Source organism: Amblyraja radiata, chromosome 4, assembly GCF_010909765.2.
Source record: "Amblyraja radiata isolate CabotCenter1 chromosome 4, sAmbRad1.1.pri, whole genome shotgun sequence".
NCBI lineage: Eukaryota > Metazoa > Chordata > Chondrichthyes > Rajiformes > Rajidae > Amblyraja > Amblyraja radiata.
In genome coordinates this window covers 104530361-104547278 of record NC_045959.1, presented here as the reverse complement: position 1 = coordinate 104547278, position 16918 = coordinate 104530361, and the positions used below count along the sequence as shown (strand labels likewise).

General features: G+C 44.0%; 1 protein-coding gene and 1 long non-coding RNA gene across 3 annotated transcripts in view; one reads left to right on the top strand and one right to left on the bottom strand.

The window, feature by feature from the left end:
* Nucleotides 1-13028, bottom strand: part of tmem64 (transmembrane protein 64) — a 65483-nt gene extending 52455 nt beyond the window's left edge. For both annotated transcript variants that reach the window (XM_033020159.1, XM_033020160.1), the window contains exon 1: nt 11348-13028. In XM_033020159.1, the coding sequence (XP_032876050.1) occupies nt 11348-12037 (690 nt within the window). In that variant the 5' untranslated portion in view covers nt 12038-13028. The remainder of the gene's footprint in view (nt 1-11347) is intronic.
* LOC116972446 lies at nt 12769-13442 on the top strand. Its single transcript, XR_004411804.1, has 2 exons — nt 12769-12824; nt 13027-13442. It is a non-coding gene; the product is annotated as an uncharacterized LOC116972446 (long non-coding RNA).
* The last annotated feature ends 3476 nt before the right edge of the window (nt 13443-16918 follow it).

The window sequence follows — 16918 nt, the reverse complement described above, 5'->3', positions numbered from 1 at the left end:
TCTGCAAGGAGTTTACACATTCGTCTTGTAACTACATAGATTTCCTTCCAATGTAGTGCTTTGGATTTTTTCCACATCCCACACACATGCATGTTGATAGATTTAAAAAAAAAACAAAGCACTGGAGGAACTCAGCAGGTCAGGCGGCATCTGACAATAGACAATACGTGCAGGAGTAGGCCATTTGGCCCTTCGAGACAGCACCGCCATTCAATGTGTACAAGCCCAGCTGCTCCATTCTCTCAGCATATGACAGTCCCGCCATCTCGGGAATTAACCTTGTAAACCTACTCTGCACTCCCTCAATAGCAAGAACGTCCATCCTCAAATTAGGAGACCAAAACTGCACACAATACTCCAGGTGTGGTCTCACTAGGGCTCTGTATAACTGCAGAAGGACCTCTTTGCTCCTATATTCGATTCCTCTTGTTATAAAGGCCAACATGCCATTTACTTTCTTCACTGCCTGCTGTACCTGCATGCTTACTTTCATAGACTGATGTACAAGGACACCCAGATCCCGTTGTACTTCCTTTTCCCAACTTGACGCCATTTACATAGTAATCTGCCTTCCTGTTTTTGCTACCAAAGTGGATAATCTCACATTTATCCACAGTAAACTTCATCTGCCATGCATCTGCCCACTCCCCCAACGTGTCCAAGTCACCCTGCATTCTCATAGCATCCTCCTCACAGTTCACACTGCCACCCAGCTTTGTGTCATCTGCAAATTTGCTAATGTTACTTTGAATCCCTTCATCCAAAACATTGATGTATATTGTAAATAGCTACGGACCCAGCACCGAGCCTTGCGGTACCCCACTAGTCACTGCATCTGTGGAGGGAAAGGGACACAACATTGAGTCAGCACTCTTCTACAGACTGAAGGAGTTGGGGGTAGAAAGCTAGGAAAGAGAGGTAGGGGTGGGCAAAGCCTGCTGAGTGACAAGTGTATACTGGTGAGGGACCCTTGGGTGGTTAGATTGGCAAAGGTGGTTAGTGACTAATGCTGGCAGTGAAATGGAAAGAATGGTGCCAGATATTCATGCCATCGGATCGTAGGGTATCCAAGGGGAATAGGTGGTGCTGGAAGATGAGCGCAAGTCACCTTTGCACAGATTTAGAGGCCACATTAGGAGCACTGAATTACGTTGATGAGGTTGGAAGAGATGCAAATTAAGTCGATGGGTTAATTGGCCATTGGAAATTGTCTCGTTGTGTAGAAGAATGGTAGAATCTGGGGAGAATTGACAGGAATGTGGAATTAATAAAATGAGATTGATGTAAGATTAGTGTATTGGTATATTATTGCCATGTGTAGCAAAATAGTGAAACCTGCGTTTACATTCTATCCAGTCAAATCTTATCATACAGGACAATCGAGCCGTACACAAGTGCAGGTAGTGCAATGAGAGAAACAATTAGAGTGCAGACAGTTTACAGCGCTACTGTTAGAACAACAGAGAAAGTGCAGAAAAAAAATAAATGCAAGAGCTGCAATGAGGTAGGTTGAGGGATCAAGACTACACCTTTTGCTGATACGAGGTCCATTACTTAATCAATGGGGACAAACTATGTGCTTTCAAGCTTTTGTATCTTCTGCCTGACAGGAGAAGAGAAAAGAGGGAATGATTGTGGCATGTGAGCCTGGATTATGTTGGCTGCATTCCCTAGGCAGTGTGAAGTGCACCCTATGACTAGAGGTGGGGGTGGGGGAAAGGGAGACTGGCTTGTGTGATGGACTGGGGTGCATCCGCAACTACAATTTCTAGTGATCTTGGGCACAGTAGTTGCGATGCATCCTGATAGGATGCTCTCTGGAGTACTGAAGTAGAAACTTTTGAGAGTTATTGGAGATATGCCAAATTTTCCTCATCTGAGGAAGGAAGTAGAGGCATTAATGTGCTTTCTTGGCTGTGGTGTCAATGTAGTTGGACCAGGAGAAGTTGTTGGTGATATTTTCTCCTAGGAATTTGAAGTTCTCACACACCTCGACTTCGGCAATATTGACGTTGACTGGGGCATTGTGTAAATTGGAGGTTGATGGTTAGTGCCGATTTGGTGGTCTACGGGTCCGTTTCCGTGCAGTATTCTTGCTATTGAGGGAGTGCAGCGTAGGTTTACAAGGTTAATTCCCGGGATGGCGGGACTGTCATATGCTGAGAGAATGGAGCAGCTGGGCTTGTACACTCTGGAGTTTAGAAGGATGAGAGGGCATATCATTGAAACATATAAGATTGTTAAGGGTTTGGACACGCTAGAGCCAGGAAACATGTTCCCGATGTTGGGGGAGTCCAGAACCAGGGGCCACAGTTTAAGAATAAGGAGTAAGCCATTTAGAATGGAGACGAGGAAACACTTTTTCCTCACAGAGAGTGGTGAGTCTGTGGAATTCTCTGCCTCAGAGGGCGGTAGAGGCAGTTTCTCTGGATGCTTTCAAGAGAGGTAAATAGGACTTAAAATAGCGGAGTCAGGGGATACGGGGAGAAGGCAGGAATGGGGTACTGATTGGGGATGATCAGCCATGATCACATTGAATGACGGTGCTGGCTCGAATCGCCGAATGGCCTACTCCTGCACCTATTGTCTATAGTCCATAACATCTCACATTATCAGAACCATAAAAGATTGCTCAATGTCCCTTGACAGAAATGAGCTGTCAATTACAAGCTGTAAAGGTGCCAAAGCAAACTGAACTGAGGGAATGAATCACCCTGCAATCTCACAGCAAGGATTCAGCTGATTTGTCTCAAAGAGCTGGCACTAAATGAGTATTCTATAATATTCATAATATTGTAGAATCTCACATCCCCAGTTGATTGTACGGAAATGCAGGTAGTGGTTTACACACGAGGACACAAAGTCCTGGAGTCACTCAGGTCAGACGGCATGTCTGGAGGACATGGATAGGTGACGATTCAGGTTAGGACCTTAGTGGATTGTTTTACAACAGTCAGAACTATGTCAACATTTTATAGCCCTCTACTCAATGGTGAGAGTCTTGTGTAAAGATGGGGTATGCTGGCAGTTAACATGTTGTGATAAGAATGTGAAAGGCCTGTATTTTAACATGCCTTGGAAAATCGGGTTGACCTTTCAACCTGGAGACAAGGAACTGCAGATGCTCGAATTTTGAGCAAAACAGTCCTGGAGGAACTTGTACACCACAGTAGCATAGCCGTAGAGCTGCTGCCTTACAAGGCCAGAGACCCGAGTTTGATCCTGACTACGGGTGCTGTCTGTATGAAGTTTGTATGTTCTACCTGTGACCGCGTGAGTTTTCTCCTGGGTGCTCCAGTTTCCTTCCACACTCCAAAGACGTACAGGTTTGTAGGTTAATTGGCTTTGGTTAAAAAAAAAAAAAGTATATTGTCCCTTGTGTGTAGGATAGTGTTAGTGTGTGGCGTGGTCGCTGGTGGGCGCTGATTCAGTGGTTCGAAGGGCCTGTTTCCGCACTGTATCTCTAAAGTAAACTCAGTTGGTCACGCAGCATCTGGGGAGGGAATGGACAGGCAATTACTCGAATCGGGTCCCTTCTTCGGACTGATTGCATCAAAATCATTCCCTCCATGGATGCTGCCTGCCCACTGAGTTCCTCCAGTACATTGTGTTACACATAAGGAAAATGAAAACAAGCTTCAGATGCAATTCCAGACACACCCATCAAGGAAAGGTTCAGATCATAAATAGTGGAATCACAATCTTGACACATGATACTAACCTGCGGCTCAAATAGCCATTCACCAACTGAAGACCATGTAAATCTAGGATTTGTTTCCTACAAGGTCAATACAGAGTATAGCAAATTCCTAAAAAGCATGGGTCTTAAACACTACATATATTTCAACAATAACTGCTATTTTGAAATTCAAATATTTATCTGGTGGTAAAGGTATACGCAGACACCCTTTTCAAAGCACAACTCAAGCGAATATTCTGCTACATTTAGGTTAAATTAGTCCCAGGGTATTTGACACCTGTCACCATCAAGCTGTTTTGTAAATCCTGCTCCCTGTAGGTTTACTTTGTGTTTTCCTGCAAGATTTTCATTTGTAAACTTGCACTCAGGTTTCAGAATCCAAATAAAAACACAATTATTTTTTATGCAGCAATAGGGAGCAGTGCATGGAACAATGCTGCGTCATTAATAAGGGATCTATGATTCAAGTACTGCTAATACTCCAATTTTTGGAAATTGTTTGCTTCAAATCTGACCTTTGAAAAAGTCAATTTATGATTCTATGTGGCACTGCATTATTGGGTGCAATGGCTTTATTTCAAAGCTATCCCCCCCCCCCCCCCCCCCCCCCCCCCCGCCCCACCACACCAATTTGATGCTGCAGGAACGAAATACAGCAACATCTTTTATAATCAGCCTGCTGGACTGCAGTCAGAAAAAAATCTGTATTATTATTGATGAGTCATGTCCACACCGACCATTGATCACCCGTTCACACAAGTCCTACGTTATCCCACTTTCTCATCCACTCCCTACACATTATCATTTATGGCTTTCAGTCACAACATTTTACTTTTGTTGCAAGGATTTAGTTTAGAGATGCTGAATGGAAACAGGCCTTCGGCCCACTGAGTCCATGTCACCCATCGATCATCCTGTTCAAACTTGTTCCATATTATTCCACTTTCTCATTTGGGATGTGGGAGGAAACCTAAGCACCCGGAGAAAACTCAAGCAGCCACAGGAAGATCATGCAAACGCATACAGACAGCGCCCGAGGTTAGGATCAAACCCAGGACTGTGCACTCTGCTGACCTTTTATTTCTTTGAATATCCAAGGAACAATTATTCTGGCATTTATTTTACAGGCCAGTTGACAAAAGTTGTCTTCTCACCTTTCCACATTTCAAGATGCAAGCGTTATTCTCCGTTTTGGACAGTGAAGGAAACTTTGGGGTCCTTTACCATCACCAATATGCTAAAAGTTCCCAGATTTCCAATAGCAAGATAAAGGCCATCAAGTCATCTTCTAAGCACCTACAACCTCTAAATCTACTAGCAAAAAAAAGCTCACCAATGTCAAAATCATTTTCCAGGTCAACTGAGGTTCTAATTACACTCAGATGGCCTGAGGGTCTGGCCATGCTTGATGTCATAATCCCAAAGATTTGCATAATGGAAAGTGATTACCAGCTTAACAAATAAAAAATATTCAAGGGTGTTCTCAAAGTACCATGAAATGTGTAACATTCCCATCAACATGTAAGAATTCTTGGCTATGATCATTCAAAATGGAGGTTGATACTTCACGATGCATTAAGAGATTCAAATGCCCAGTACGAACAGTAGCATTGGGAGTGTCTGTAAGTTGGCCACATCTGTCACCACAGAACAGGAAACAAGTCATCCTCTTTCTCAACGGACTATCAAAGAGGGATGTTTTTTCTACCTTTATTTTCTCTACCTGCTATTTAAATCAAAGTTGTTGATCGCCTGCGGTGCATCTAATTACTGGCATCAGCGAGTCCGAATTCCCTAGGATGTTAAACCTACAATAAATCTCCATTGTTATTTTGTTTTTTTTAAACCGTGCAAATATTGCCAATTTCCTGTGATTCTCCTTTCAGGTGATCTTTATTAGCTTCCTTTATACTTATTTTCCATACTCTGTAGACCAATTGATCGACAAACCCACACATCTTTAGGATGTGGGAGGGAGCTAGAGCAGGTACTTTGGATCTGTTCACTAAGGAGGACACAAACAATCTTCCTGATGTACTAGTGGCCAGAGGATCTGGGGTGACAGAGAAACTGAAGGAAATCCACATTAGGCAGGAAATGGTGTTGGGTAGACTGATGGGGCTGAAGGCTGATAAATCCCCAGGGCCTGAAGGTCTGCATCCCAGGGTACTTAAGGAAGTGGCTCTAGCAATTGTGGAAGCATTGGTGATAATTTTCCAATATTCTATAGATTCAGGATCAGTTCCTGTGGATTGGAGGATAGCTAATGTTATCCCATTTTTTAAGAAAGGCGGGAGAGAGAAAACAGGGAATTATAGACCAGTAGGCCTGACATCGGTGGTGGGGAAGCTGCTGGTCAATTATAAAAAGATGAACTAGCGACACATTTGTATAGCAGTAACAGGATCGGTAAAAGTCAGCATGGATTTACGAAGGGTAAATCATGCATGACTAATCTTCTGGAATTTTTTGAGGATGTAACTAGGAAAATGGACAAGGGAGAGCCAGTGGATGCAGTGTACCTGGACTTTCAGAAAGCATTTGATAAGGTCCTACATAGGATATTAGTGGGCAAAATTAGGGCACATGTTATTGGGGGTAGAGTGCTGACATGGATAGAAAATTGGTTGGCAGACAGGAATAAAGAGTAGGGATTAACGGGTCCCTTTCAGAATGGCAGGCAGTGACAAGTGGGGTACCACAAGGCTCGGTGCTGGGACCGCAGCTATTTACAATATACATCAATGACTTAGATGAAGGGATTCAAAATAACATTAGCAAATTTGCAGATGACACAAAGCTGGGTGGCAGTGTGAACTGTGAGGAGGATGCTATGAGAATGCAGTGTGACCTGGACAGGTTGGGTGAGTGGGCAGATGCAGTTTAATGTGGATAAATGTGAGGTTATCCACTTTGGTGGCAAAAACAGGAAGGCAGATTATTATCTAAATGGTGTCAAGTTGGGAAATGTGGAAGTACAACGGGATCTGTGGGTCCTTGTTCATCAGTCAATGAAAGTAAGCATGCAGGTACAGCAGGCAGTGAAGAAAGCAAATGGCATGTTGGCCTTCATAACAAGAGGAGTTGAGTATAGGAGCAAAGAGGTCCTTCTGCAGTTGTACAGGGCCCTAATGAGACCACACCTGGAGTATTGTGTGCAGTTTTGGTCTCCTAATTTGAGGAAGGACATTCTTGCTATTGAGGGAGTGCAGCGTAGGTTCACAAGGTTAATTCCCGGGCTGGCGGGACTGCCAATATGCTGAGAGAATGGAGCGACTGGGCTTGTATACACTGGAATTTAGGATGCGAAGGGATCTTATTGAAACATAAGATTATTAAGAGTTTGGACACGCTAGAGGCAGGAAACATGTTCCCGATGTTGGGGGAGTCCAGAACCAGGGGCCACAGTTTAAGAATAAGGGGTAAGCCATTTAGAACGGAGATGAGGAAACACTTTTTCCACACAGAGAGTTGTGAGTCTGTGGAATTCTCTGCCTCAGAGGGCAGTGGAGGCCAGTTCTCAGGAAATTTTCAAGAGAGCTTGATAGGGCTATTGAATATAACAGAGTCAGGGGATATGGGGAGCAGGCGGGAAAGGGGTACTAATTGTGGATGATCAGCCATGATCACATTGAATGGCGGTGCTGGTTTGAAGGTCCATATGGCCTACTCCTGCACCTATTGTCTATTGTCACCCGGAGGAAACCGAAATGGCCACAGGGAGAATGTGCAAACTCAGCAGACAGCTTCAAGGTCAGGATCAAACCCAGGTCTCTGGCGCGCAAGGCAGCTGCTGCGTCACTGTCCCCCCCCCTAATATAAAATAATTTCCTTTGTAGCACTGCGAAGAATGTCTCTATATTCTAACAAAATGGCTATTATGAACCACTTATTCTAGGAAAAGTGTGGAAGGAAACCGAAGATACAGATAAAACCCACGCGGTCACGGGGAGAACGTACAAACTCCGTACAGACAGCACCCGTAGTCGGGATCGAACCCGGGTCTCTGGCGCTGTAAGGCAGCAACTCTACAGCTGCGCCACCGTTCCACCCTTTAATCACATCCCATCTTTCAATTAGGGGGAATGGCCCTTATTGAATTACACCTATTTGAGTTTGTTCTAAACTTCTAAAAATTGTTGCTGGAAAACAAAGTTCCAGATCACAACTATTTTCAACAGGAGAAAGAGTACCTTTGGTCCATTTTAAACAATACATCCATTTGATTTGGTGAAGCGTCTTCTCTCGATCTACTCCCCTCAATTCAATAGCATTTTGATTAATAATCACTCAACTTTCTAATCTCACAAAAATACTGAGTTTGTGCAACCTGCCCTCACACTCCATTAAGACCTCACAACAGTTATATGCTCAAATTGAATACAGTGATCACATTATCAAAGTTAAACCAACAGCACATACAATTGAGACAACACTTACTCGTTTTTGCGATCTCACAGCCCAGAAATAAAGGCCAACATTCTATTCATCCTTGTTGTTAGTTTTTCTTTTAAATTCTCTTGGGCTGTTGTCAAGGCAAGGATTAATTTCAACCAACAAAACCACACTGAGCTCATATTACTCCGGATGCCTAATGAATCTCTCCCTTTAAAATGTTGCATAATGCTTTACATATAATCAGTGGCCTTCAACCACCTTGGCTCTTGCGACATAATGCAAATTAACTGGTAGCACATTTATCCTTGATATCCTCAGAAGCTATTCCAGTTTTGAACAGCTATCAATGAAAAATAACTCCCAGACCAAAATGATTACATTTATCTCTATAATTATTTATGCAAATGTATGCCCAATTAAAAAGTGATTTAAAAAACAATTGTGATCCTGAGATTTATAAAGAAACTGTTGGAGTTTATGGGCAAGAAAGTCATAATAAGCCTTTTAGATACTTATTCAGACAACAGCAGTATTGTCTTCAGTTCTTGACATCATACTATCGGAATGATGTGAAACCCTTAGAAAGATACAGAAGAGATCAACTTGAATGATTCCAGGGGTAAGGAAACCAGATACTATTCTGGTAATGTAGCTTTTCAAGGTAATTTAAAAACCATTTTGACAGAATTATTTTAAACCATAAATGGGCTGCATGGTAAATTGAGAGAAACCTTTCTCTTTGGCCAAACTGTGAAGAATATGAAGTTTGTAATCTTTCCATAACCTAGCTACTGCATCCTTTGTTTTAGTTAGCAATAAGTATTTTGTCATGAAATTCCATCTCTAAATGAGATAAAGTAGTTTTTGTGAACACTACCAGAAATAAAAGTTGCAAGCAGGGCTTCTGCAATTTCTTTCTCAGTAGTACCCCATTGGGCACAATCTAGAAACACTGACACATCCACATTATCAATATGTGGCTCACAGCTATTACAGAAATTTAAAATTTGAATAGGATAGAAATGTGCTTACATTACAGGTGACTCTAATGTGCATTAGTAGCATTAAATTACCTGCCAAAAACAAAGGTGTGCGAAAGGTGTTACTATCGGCATATGCAGATCCAGATTATACTTCCAATTTCCACATAATTGCACCCATTTACCCCCATAATAACCTTCACTATCAACACGCCAATAGAAAGTCCCAATTAATAACCAAATGGCGGCTTTTTATTGTTAGGAAAGGGTTAAAAAAAATTAAGAACATTTAAACTTTAGAAATTTCTTTTATAAATATTTAAAACCCAGCAATGGCTACAAATGCAAATTCTTTCGAGTGCTAGAAATGCAAGAGCTAAGATCTTGGAGGTACTCAGCTAGCCAGGCAGCAATGGTAATGAAACAATTAATGTTTAATCAACATAATTGATCCAAAACAATCCATGTCTCTCTCAGTTGCCTGCTCTGAATATTTCTGGCAGCAACAAAAGATGTAGAGTGCCAATGACTCAAAGCCCAAATAGAGAATACATGAAATGTTAAAACCATCTGATACACTCAAAGACTTTCAAGGAGAAAGAGCAAAGTTTAAAGATGTGCAGAGCAAGTTTTATTTATACACATTCAGTGGTGGCTGCCTGGAACATGCTGCCAGGGGTGGTGGTGGAGGCAGATACAACAGTGGTGCTTCAGAGGCTTTTAAGTAAGCACATGTGAAGGCAGATGAGATTAGTTTGTCTTGGCATCATGTGCGGCACAGACATTGTGGGCCAAAGGGCCTGTTCCTGTGCTGCACTGTTTAATGTTCTTGTTATCCATTATGCTATTGCTTTATAAAGCAATGTAATAATGTAAGATGCTTATACTCAGGAGGGATACAATACTTCTTTCATTTAACCTCAATTTAAACAATCACCTGCATCAACAAAAATAATTTAACATCGATTCCCGCAAGTCAGGCTTGACTTCGCTATTAGGGCAACAAAGTCAAGTAAAAAACCGTGAGCTATAGACTAACATCAACTACGGTCTGTTTGAAGGCACAGTATTATACAATACTTTAAATAACATTTTAAGTTATTGTGAGCTGCACCATGACAAGCATATTGCTGCTCTCATTCCCCAGCTGCCACATATTCTCCAGACTGGAAGAACTGCCAATTAGTCCTTATGGAAATTTAACAAGCAGTTGTCCCATGACACAAAATTGGACAAAAAGCTTTAGCAAAACACTAGGAAGATTATACTCCAGTGCCAAAATACAGCCCATGGAATCATGATTAAACTAATCTATATATCTACAATATCTCATCTATCATCAAGTTGGGAGGTCATGTTGCAGTTGTATAAGACGTTGGTGAGACCGCATTTAGAATATTTTGTGTTCAGTTCTGGGCACCATGTTATAGGAAAGATACTGCCAAGCTTGAAAGGGTTCAGTGAAGATTCATGAAGATGTTGCCAGGACCAGAGGGTGCGAGTTATAGGGAGAGGTTGAGTAGGCTGGGTCTCTATTCCTTGGAGCGCAGGAGGATGAGGGGTGATCTTATAGAGGTGTATAAAATCATGAGAGGAATAGATGTTAGATGCACAGAGTCTCTTGCCCAGAGTAGGGGAATCGAGGACCATAAAGGGTATTAACTCTTTCAGACATAGGTTCAAGGTGAAGGGGAAAAGATTTAATAGGAATTGAGGGGTAGGTTTTTTATACAAAGGGTGGTGGGTGTATGGAACAAGCTGCCAGAGGAGGCAGTTGAGGCTGGGACTATCCTGACGTATAAGGAACAGTTAGACAGGTACATGGATAGGACAGGTTTGGAGGGATATGGACCAAGCGCAGGCAGGTGGGACTAGTGTAGCTGGGACATGGCCAGTGTGGGCACGTTGTGCCAAAGGGCCTGTTCCCACATTGTATCACTCTATGACTATCAAGTAGGAATTTCACAGTAAAACACTCTTCACCATCTATAATCTATCTCTTTACCCGTCTATCACCTCAAAATAATACATCCTGCAAAAGTTCAATAATTTTAAATAAAATGTTACATTTCCATCCCAATTTACGGGGCAATATTGTGTTTCCAGAGAGCTGGGAGGGACATGGCACACGTTTCAGGTTAAGCTATATTACTTCTCGGCGACGAGCTACAAAAAGAGTAAGCTTGTGGTGAATTTTCCCAGGGTTGTTATCGCTTGGAGTTGACCCACATCCAAGTAAATCTCTTACTATTCCTACACGCATACTAACCGAGAACACTGCATTCTGCAGCCCGAAGGGAATGGGTGTGAGTCTGGCCAAAGCCACCACCTTCAATCCGCTGCCTCCTTCCACCACTTTGACCACGGCGCTCAGTTGCTCGTTGGCTCGGACTTTGGCGGAGACCCACGCCGACAGCAGCCGCTTGCAAACCAGGTGAGCGATGAACGTCCCAATCAATACGCCGGTCACCACCAGCCCCAACCCCAGCACGAATCCGTAGAGGTAGCCGGCAGCCACGTTCAGCACGATATAACCCCAGCTGCAGGGGAAGGAGACGGCGATGAAACCCACGACGAAGAGCAATGCCCCGGCCAAGCTGTCCAAACTCTCCACCCACAGCAGCAGATCCTTCAGGTAGCGCCGCACCAACGCCAGGGATGTGAAGCAGACGATGGTCAGGGCGCAGATCAGAAGAAAGCTCTTCAAGCAGCAGTTGTTGAGGCAGTAAGTGGCCTTTGGGTCCCCCATGATGGGCAGCTCGCTCTCCATGCCTTGGTGCTGCAGGTTCAATTCCGACTTCACCTGCACTCGCTCCACGTCCACTGCTTCCGCCTGGCTCAGCAGCAGCGAGTCGGGGCAGGGTCTCTGCAAGCTCCGGCTCAGCGCCAAGTGACCTTTGCTCAACTTCTTCAACACTTTGGTAAAAAACAGCCAGGACACGACGCCAGCGTTCCACATAATTGAAACGGGAAGAATTGTCTTTTTTTAATCCACGCTTTGCAAAAAAAAAAAAAAAGTCTCCTTTCGAAATAAATCTCCAAATGATACAAGGAAAAAAATCCGATACGATTTGGAAAGATGCGTTACCTTTTTTTTGAGGGGGGAGGGGGGGTTGGGGGAGGAGCGAAATTTTACATCACTGAATGTTTCTGCAGATCTGGGGTGGAGTGAGTGAGACTGGAAGTGATTCCCGAGCGTTGCAGCAGCGTTTGTTGCTCTTACTAAAAGAGGAGGGAGGGTTTGAGAGGAGAGAGCGAGAAAACGGGGAATGAGGCCGAGCAAGAGAGATTTTTTTTTTGTTGGGGGGGGGGGAAACGTGATGTTCCCGAAGGCCGAAAAAGGGAGAATTTTGTTGGGGGATGAGACGTTTCCGAAGGCCGAGAAAAGACGATTTTTGATTGTGGGGCGAGATGTTCCCGAAGGCCGAGCAAGAGAGATTTTTGTTGTTTTCCCTTAACGATCTCTGGCTGTCTCTCGTGTGTGTCAGGGCGGCTGCGTGGCCTGGATGAAGAATCCTGCCACGTCTTCTTGCTTGAAGACAAGACGCGAAATGCTGGAGTAACTCAGCGGGTCAGGCAGCATCTCTGAAGAAAAGGGATAGGTGATGTCTCTGGTCGAGACCCTTCTTGTCTCATCCTCTCTCTCTCTCTCCCTGGTGTTCGAGGGAGCGGGAGGGGGAGCGTGGTTGCTAAAATGAAGATAGAGAGAGAGGGAGCAGTGGAGAGAAAAAGTGGTGGAAAAACAGGTATAGAGAGGCAGTGGAGATAGAGGTTGAAGAAATACAGGTATATATATATGGAGAGGCAGTGGTGGGGGTGGGGGAACAGTGAGTCAGTGGAGAAAAAAGATATATAGAGGCAGTTGAGGAAAAAAACAGGTATAAAAGGCAGTTGAGAAAAAAACAGGTATAGACAGGCAGTGGTGAAAACAGGTATGGAGACAGGCAGTGGTGAAAACAGGTACAGTGGAGTAAAACAGGTATAGAGAGAAAGGCAGTGGAGAAAAAACAGATAGAGAGGCAGTGGAGAAAAAAACAGATAGAGAGGCTGTGGAGAATATACAGAGAGAGGCTGTGGAGAATATACAGAGAGAGGCTGTGGAGAATATACAGAGAGAGGCTGTGGAGAATATACAGAGAGGCAGTGGAGAATATACAGAGAGGCAGTGGAGAAAAACAGATAGAGAGGCTGTGGAGAAAAACAGATAGAGAGGCAGTGGAGAATATAGATAGAGAGGCTGTGGAGAATATACAGAGAGGCAGTGGAGAATATACAGAGAGGCAGTGGAGAAAAACAGATAGAGAGGCTGTGGAGAAAAACAGAGAGAGGCAGTGGAGAAAAACAGATAGAGAGGCAGTGGAGAATATACAGAGAGGGGCAGTGGAGAATATAGATAGAGAGGCAGTGGAGAAGAACAGATAGAGGCTGTGGAAGCGAGTCTCTCCCTCTCTCGCCGCCGCCTAGCGGGGCCCCGGGAAGGCGCGAGCCCGGCTCCCCCTGGACGCGCGCGGCGCCCTCGGCGGTTGCAGGCGGCTCGCGCCGCGCCTCCGCCCTCCTCCCCCGCGTCCGCGTTGTCGTTGGGTCGCGAGCGCCGCGGCCGCCATCAGCCGCCCCTCAGCACCGGCTCCGGCTCCCGCTTCACTCGCCGCGCTGCAGCCAAAGCCCAGCCGTCGCCGCCGTCGCCATTCACCCACCCACAATGCCGCCGCCGCCGCCGCTCTTCATCCACGTGACCGAATGGCGCCTGCTTTTAAAAAAACCCACAAATAACGGTGAGAGAGGGGAAGGGAGAACAGAGAGAAGAAAAATCTTGCTCGCGGTGCCAGAACGAAACGATAGGCGGTGGATGGTGTGGGTCATAGAGTCATACAGTGTGGAAACAAGCCCTTCGTCCCAACTTGCCCACACCGGCCAATATGTCCCACCTACACTCGCCCCCTCCCCCTGCATTTGGCCCATATCCCTCCAAACCTGGCCTATCCATGGACCTGTGTAAATGTTTCTTAAAGTTGTGATAGCAGGGCTGCCAACATTGGGTGAGAGTTGGCATTGAGAAATTGCGAAAGACCAAGCCCGAGGGAGCAAGCCACCGAGGAAGGGGGTGTGTCCCCTCCTCCTCCCTCCCATTGGTACCAAGCTTTGGCATTTTTCAGCTTGAAATTGTGCAATCTGGTGCATACTGTAGCGAGTCTTTTAACTTACACTTGAATGCAATATTTATGCTTTAAATTGGATTAGCTATGAATGAGGTTAGGCTACATTCACAATTACATTCCACAGTAGAGCCAGGCTCTGATCAACAGGTGCAACACATGAATGAACTTAGTATATTCATGTATGGAAATTAGATTATAATTAAGCACATGGCCCATGTTGACCAACCTGGGTCTCACTGCACACCTGGTACTACTCTTGACCCTTCTCTCATTCCTGACCCCGAGTCCAGCCTTACACCTGGCCCCCTATTCTACACTGATCGTAACTGCTTTCCTGCTTAGGTTCCCGGTGCTGAACACTCCCATTGTCCCAGCTTTGACTGCACACCTAGTACTATTCCAGTCCTTGACTCTGGATGCACACTTGGCCTTGCTCCGAGCCGCTCTGCACCGACAATATATCTGGCCCACAAATAAAGCCCCATATCTGACCCCCTGGACTTTGCCTATTACGTTCAAGTCCACAGATGCTTATCTAATGCAGTAATCTTTTATGGGGCACTTCACGGACCAGATTTTGTATAACAAAATTTTGTACAACAAAATTTGCTACATCCATTGGCTTCCTTGTTATCTAACATGCTAGTTACTTTGTCAAAGAAGTCATTAATTGGCTGAACACAATTTCTTATCCATAAAATTATACTCAGCTGCATAAGTATTCTGTTACCATTTCCTTCATTTTCCTAACAAACTGTCCTGAAGTAATTTATCCCCCAATATTTTCAGTATTTTGCTGTCTTCCTCTCAGCTAGGACTTCTCCGAAATGCAAAGTCCAATAACAATATATATTTAAGCAATAATATTCTATTTAATGTGATCTTGAGAGTACATAATATTTTCATAACACAACAATGATAAAAAGATCTTTGTTTTGATTGCACCTACCAACATTATTATATTGCAGTTAATATGTACTGAGGGCAAATTTTTGTTCCAATGCTCCCCAGTCCCAATTACTTTTACATAGAAATGATTGAAATCCAAGTGAAGTTTAAATGGCGTCAGAAAAATAAAACCTCTGGAATGGATGATATTCATTACGTGGTTGGTCGGAAGCAGTATCAGCACAATTACTATATTAAACATTTTAATCTTCAGATGTCCTGGTTTAAGATAAAACTAAAGACAAATAATAACCTCCTCACACATTCCCCTGCAGGTATCTCTGTCACTTCTTTAAAATATGCCCTTTCTTTGAACAAGCTCTTAAACATCGCATCTTAATCTGATTACACTCCTTAAGGATGTTCATCTACATGTTCAATTAATAAAACAACGAGATTGGGGACATTTCTATTCAACATGTCAAAGGAATTAGGGGGGCGGGGGGGGGGGGGGGGGGTTAGAAATAGTCAGTGAGGTAAACAAACATAATAGTTGAGTGGCAAATGACAATAATGCTACCTTCCCAATATTACCTGGAGGAAATATGGGTTATCGGGGCTGTATGTTGTGACAGACAGCGTGACACATTGCAGGTCATTTTAATATTACACTTATCCTATCCCCCTGGATATTCCAGATTAATAAATTAAGGTTTTGTCAACTAATTACAAATCAGGGTAATTACAAATCAATAACATTAGCCAACTCCGAAACACAAAGCGCTGAGCATTAGGATCCAGACATCACAGACAACTGGCCTCAGTTCCCCGCTCACATCTGGCAGTGCTCTCCGTCTGAAGTTGACCAGGGGCTGTGGAGCGTTTTTGAACGTGGGGGGCTAAGCGATCACTGATCACTGGCCTTGGGTGTACCCGGCGAGGGAGTGGAGCGACTGAGTGGAGGGAGGGAGGGTGCCCCCTTCCCACGTTAGGGAATTTTTGTAATTTGATGTTTTAAAATCATGTTTAGTGCATTGTAGAAGTATGATTTTTATGTTTTTTGTTTGAAGTATTTTAAGAGGTAACTTTTTAAGGGGTAACTTTTTCCACACAAAGGGTGGTGTGTATATGGAACAAGCTGCCAGAGGAGGTAGTTGAGGTAGGGACTATACCAACATTTAAGAAACAGTTAGACTGATACATGGATAGGACAGGTTTGGAGGGATATGGACCAAAAGCAGGTAGTGTAGCTGGGACATGTTGGCGGGTGTAGGCAAGTTGGGCCGAAGGGCCTGTTTTCTCACTGTATCACTATGACTACATTATACCTCCACCATGCATGAATGCTTCAAAATCAAGTGGTCGAGTTTTATTGCCATATCCTCAAGCATAGAAACATAGAAAATAGGTGCAAGAATAGGCCATTCGGCCCTTCAAGCCAACACTGCCATTCAATATATTCATTGCTGTTCATCTAAAATCAGTACCTCTTTCCTGTTTTTTCCCCATATCCTTTGATTTCGCTAGCCCCAAGACCTAAATAACTCTTGAAAACATCCAGTGAATTGGCCTCCACTGCCTTCTGTGGCAGAGAATTCCACAGATTCACAACTCTCTCACATAACTCCCTTATTCTTAAACTGTGACCCCTGGTTCTGAACTCCCCAACATCGGGAACATTTTTCCTGCAGTTACAGTAAGTGAAAATCTAGCAGGCAAGCAGGATGCTTTCTCCAACCACCCCCATTTGAAGGCCACTAACTTCCACTGCTTCTACCCAGTGCTTGGTACCTACT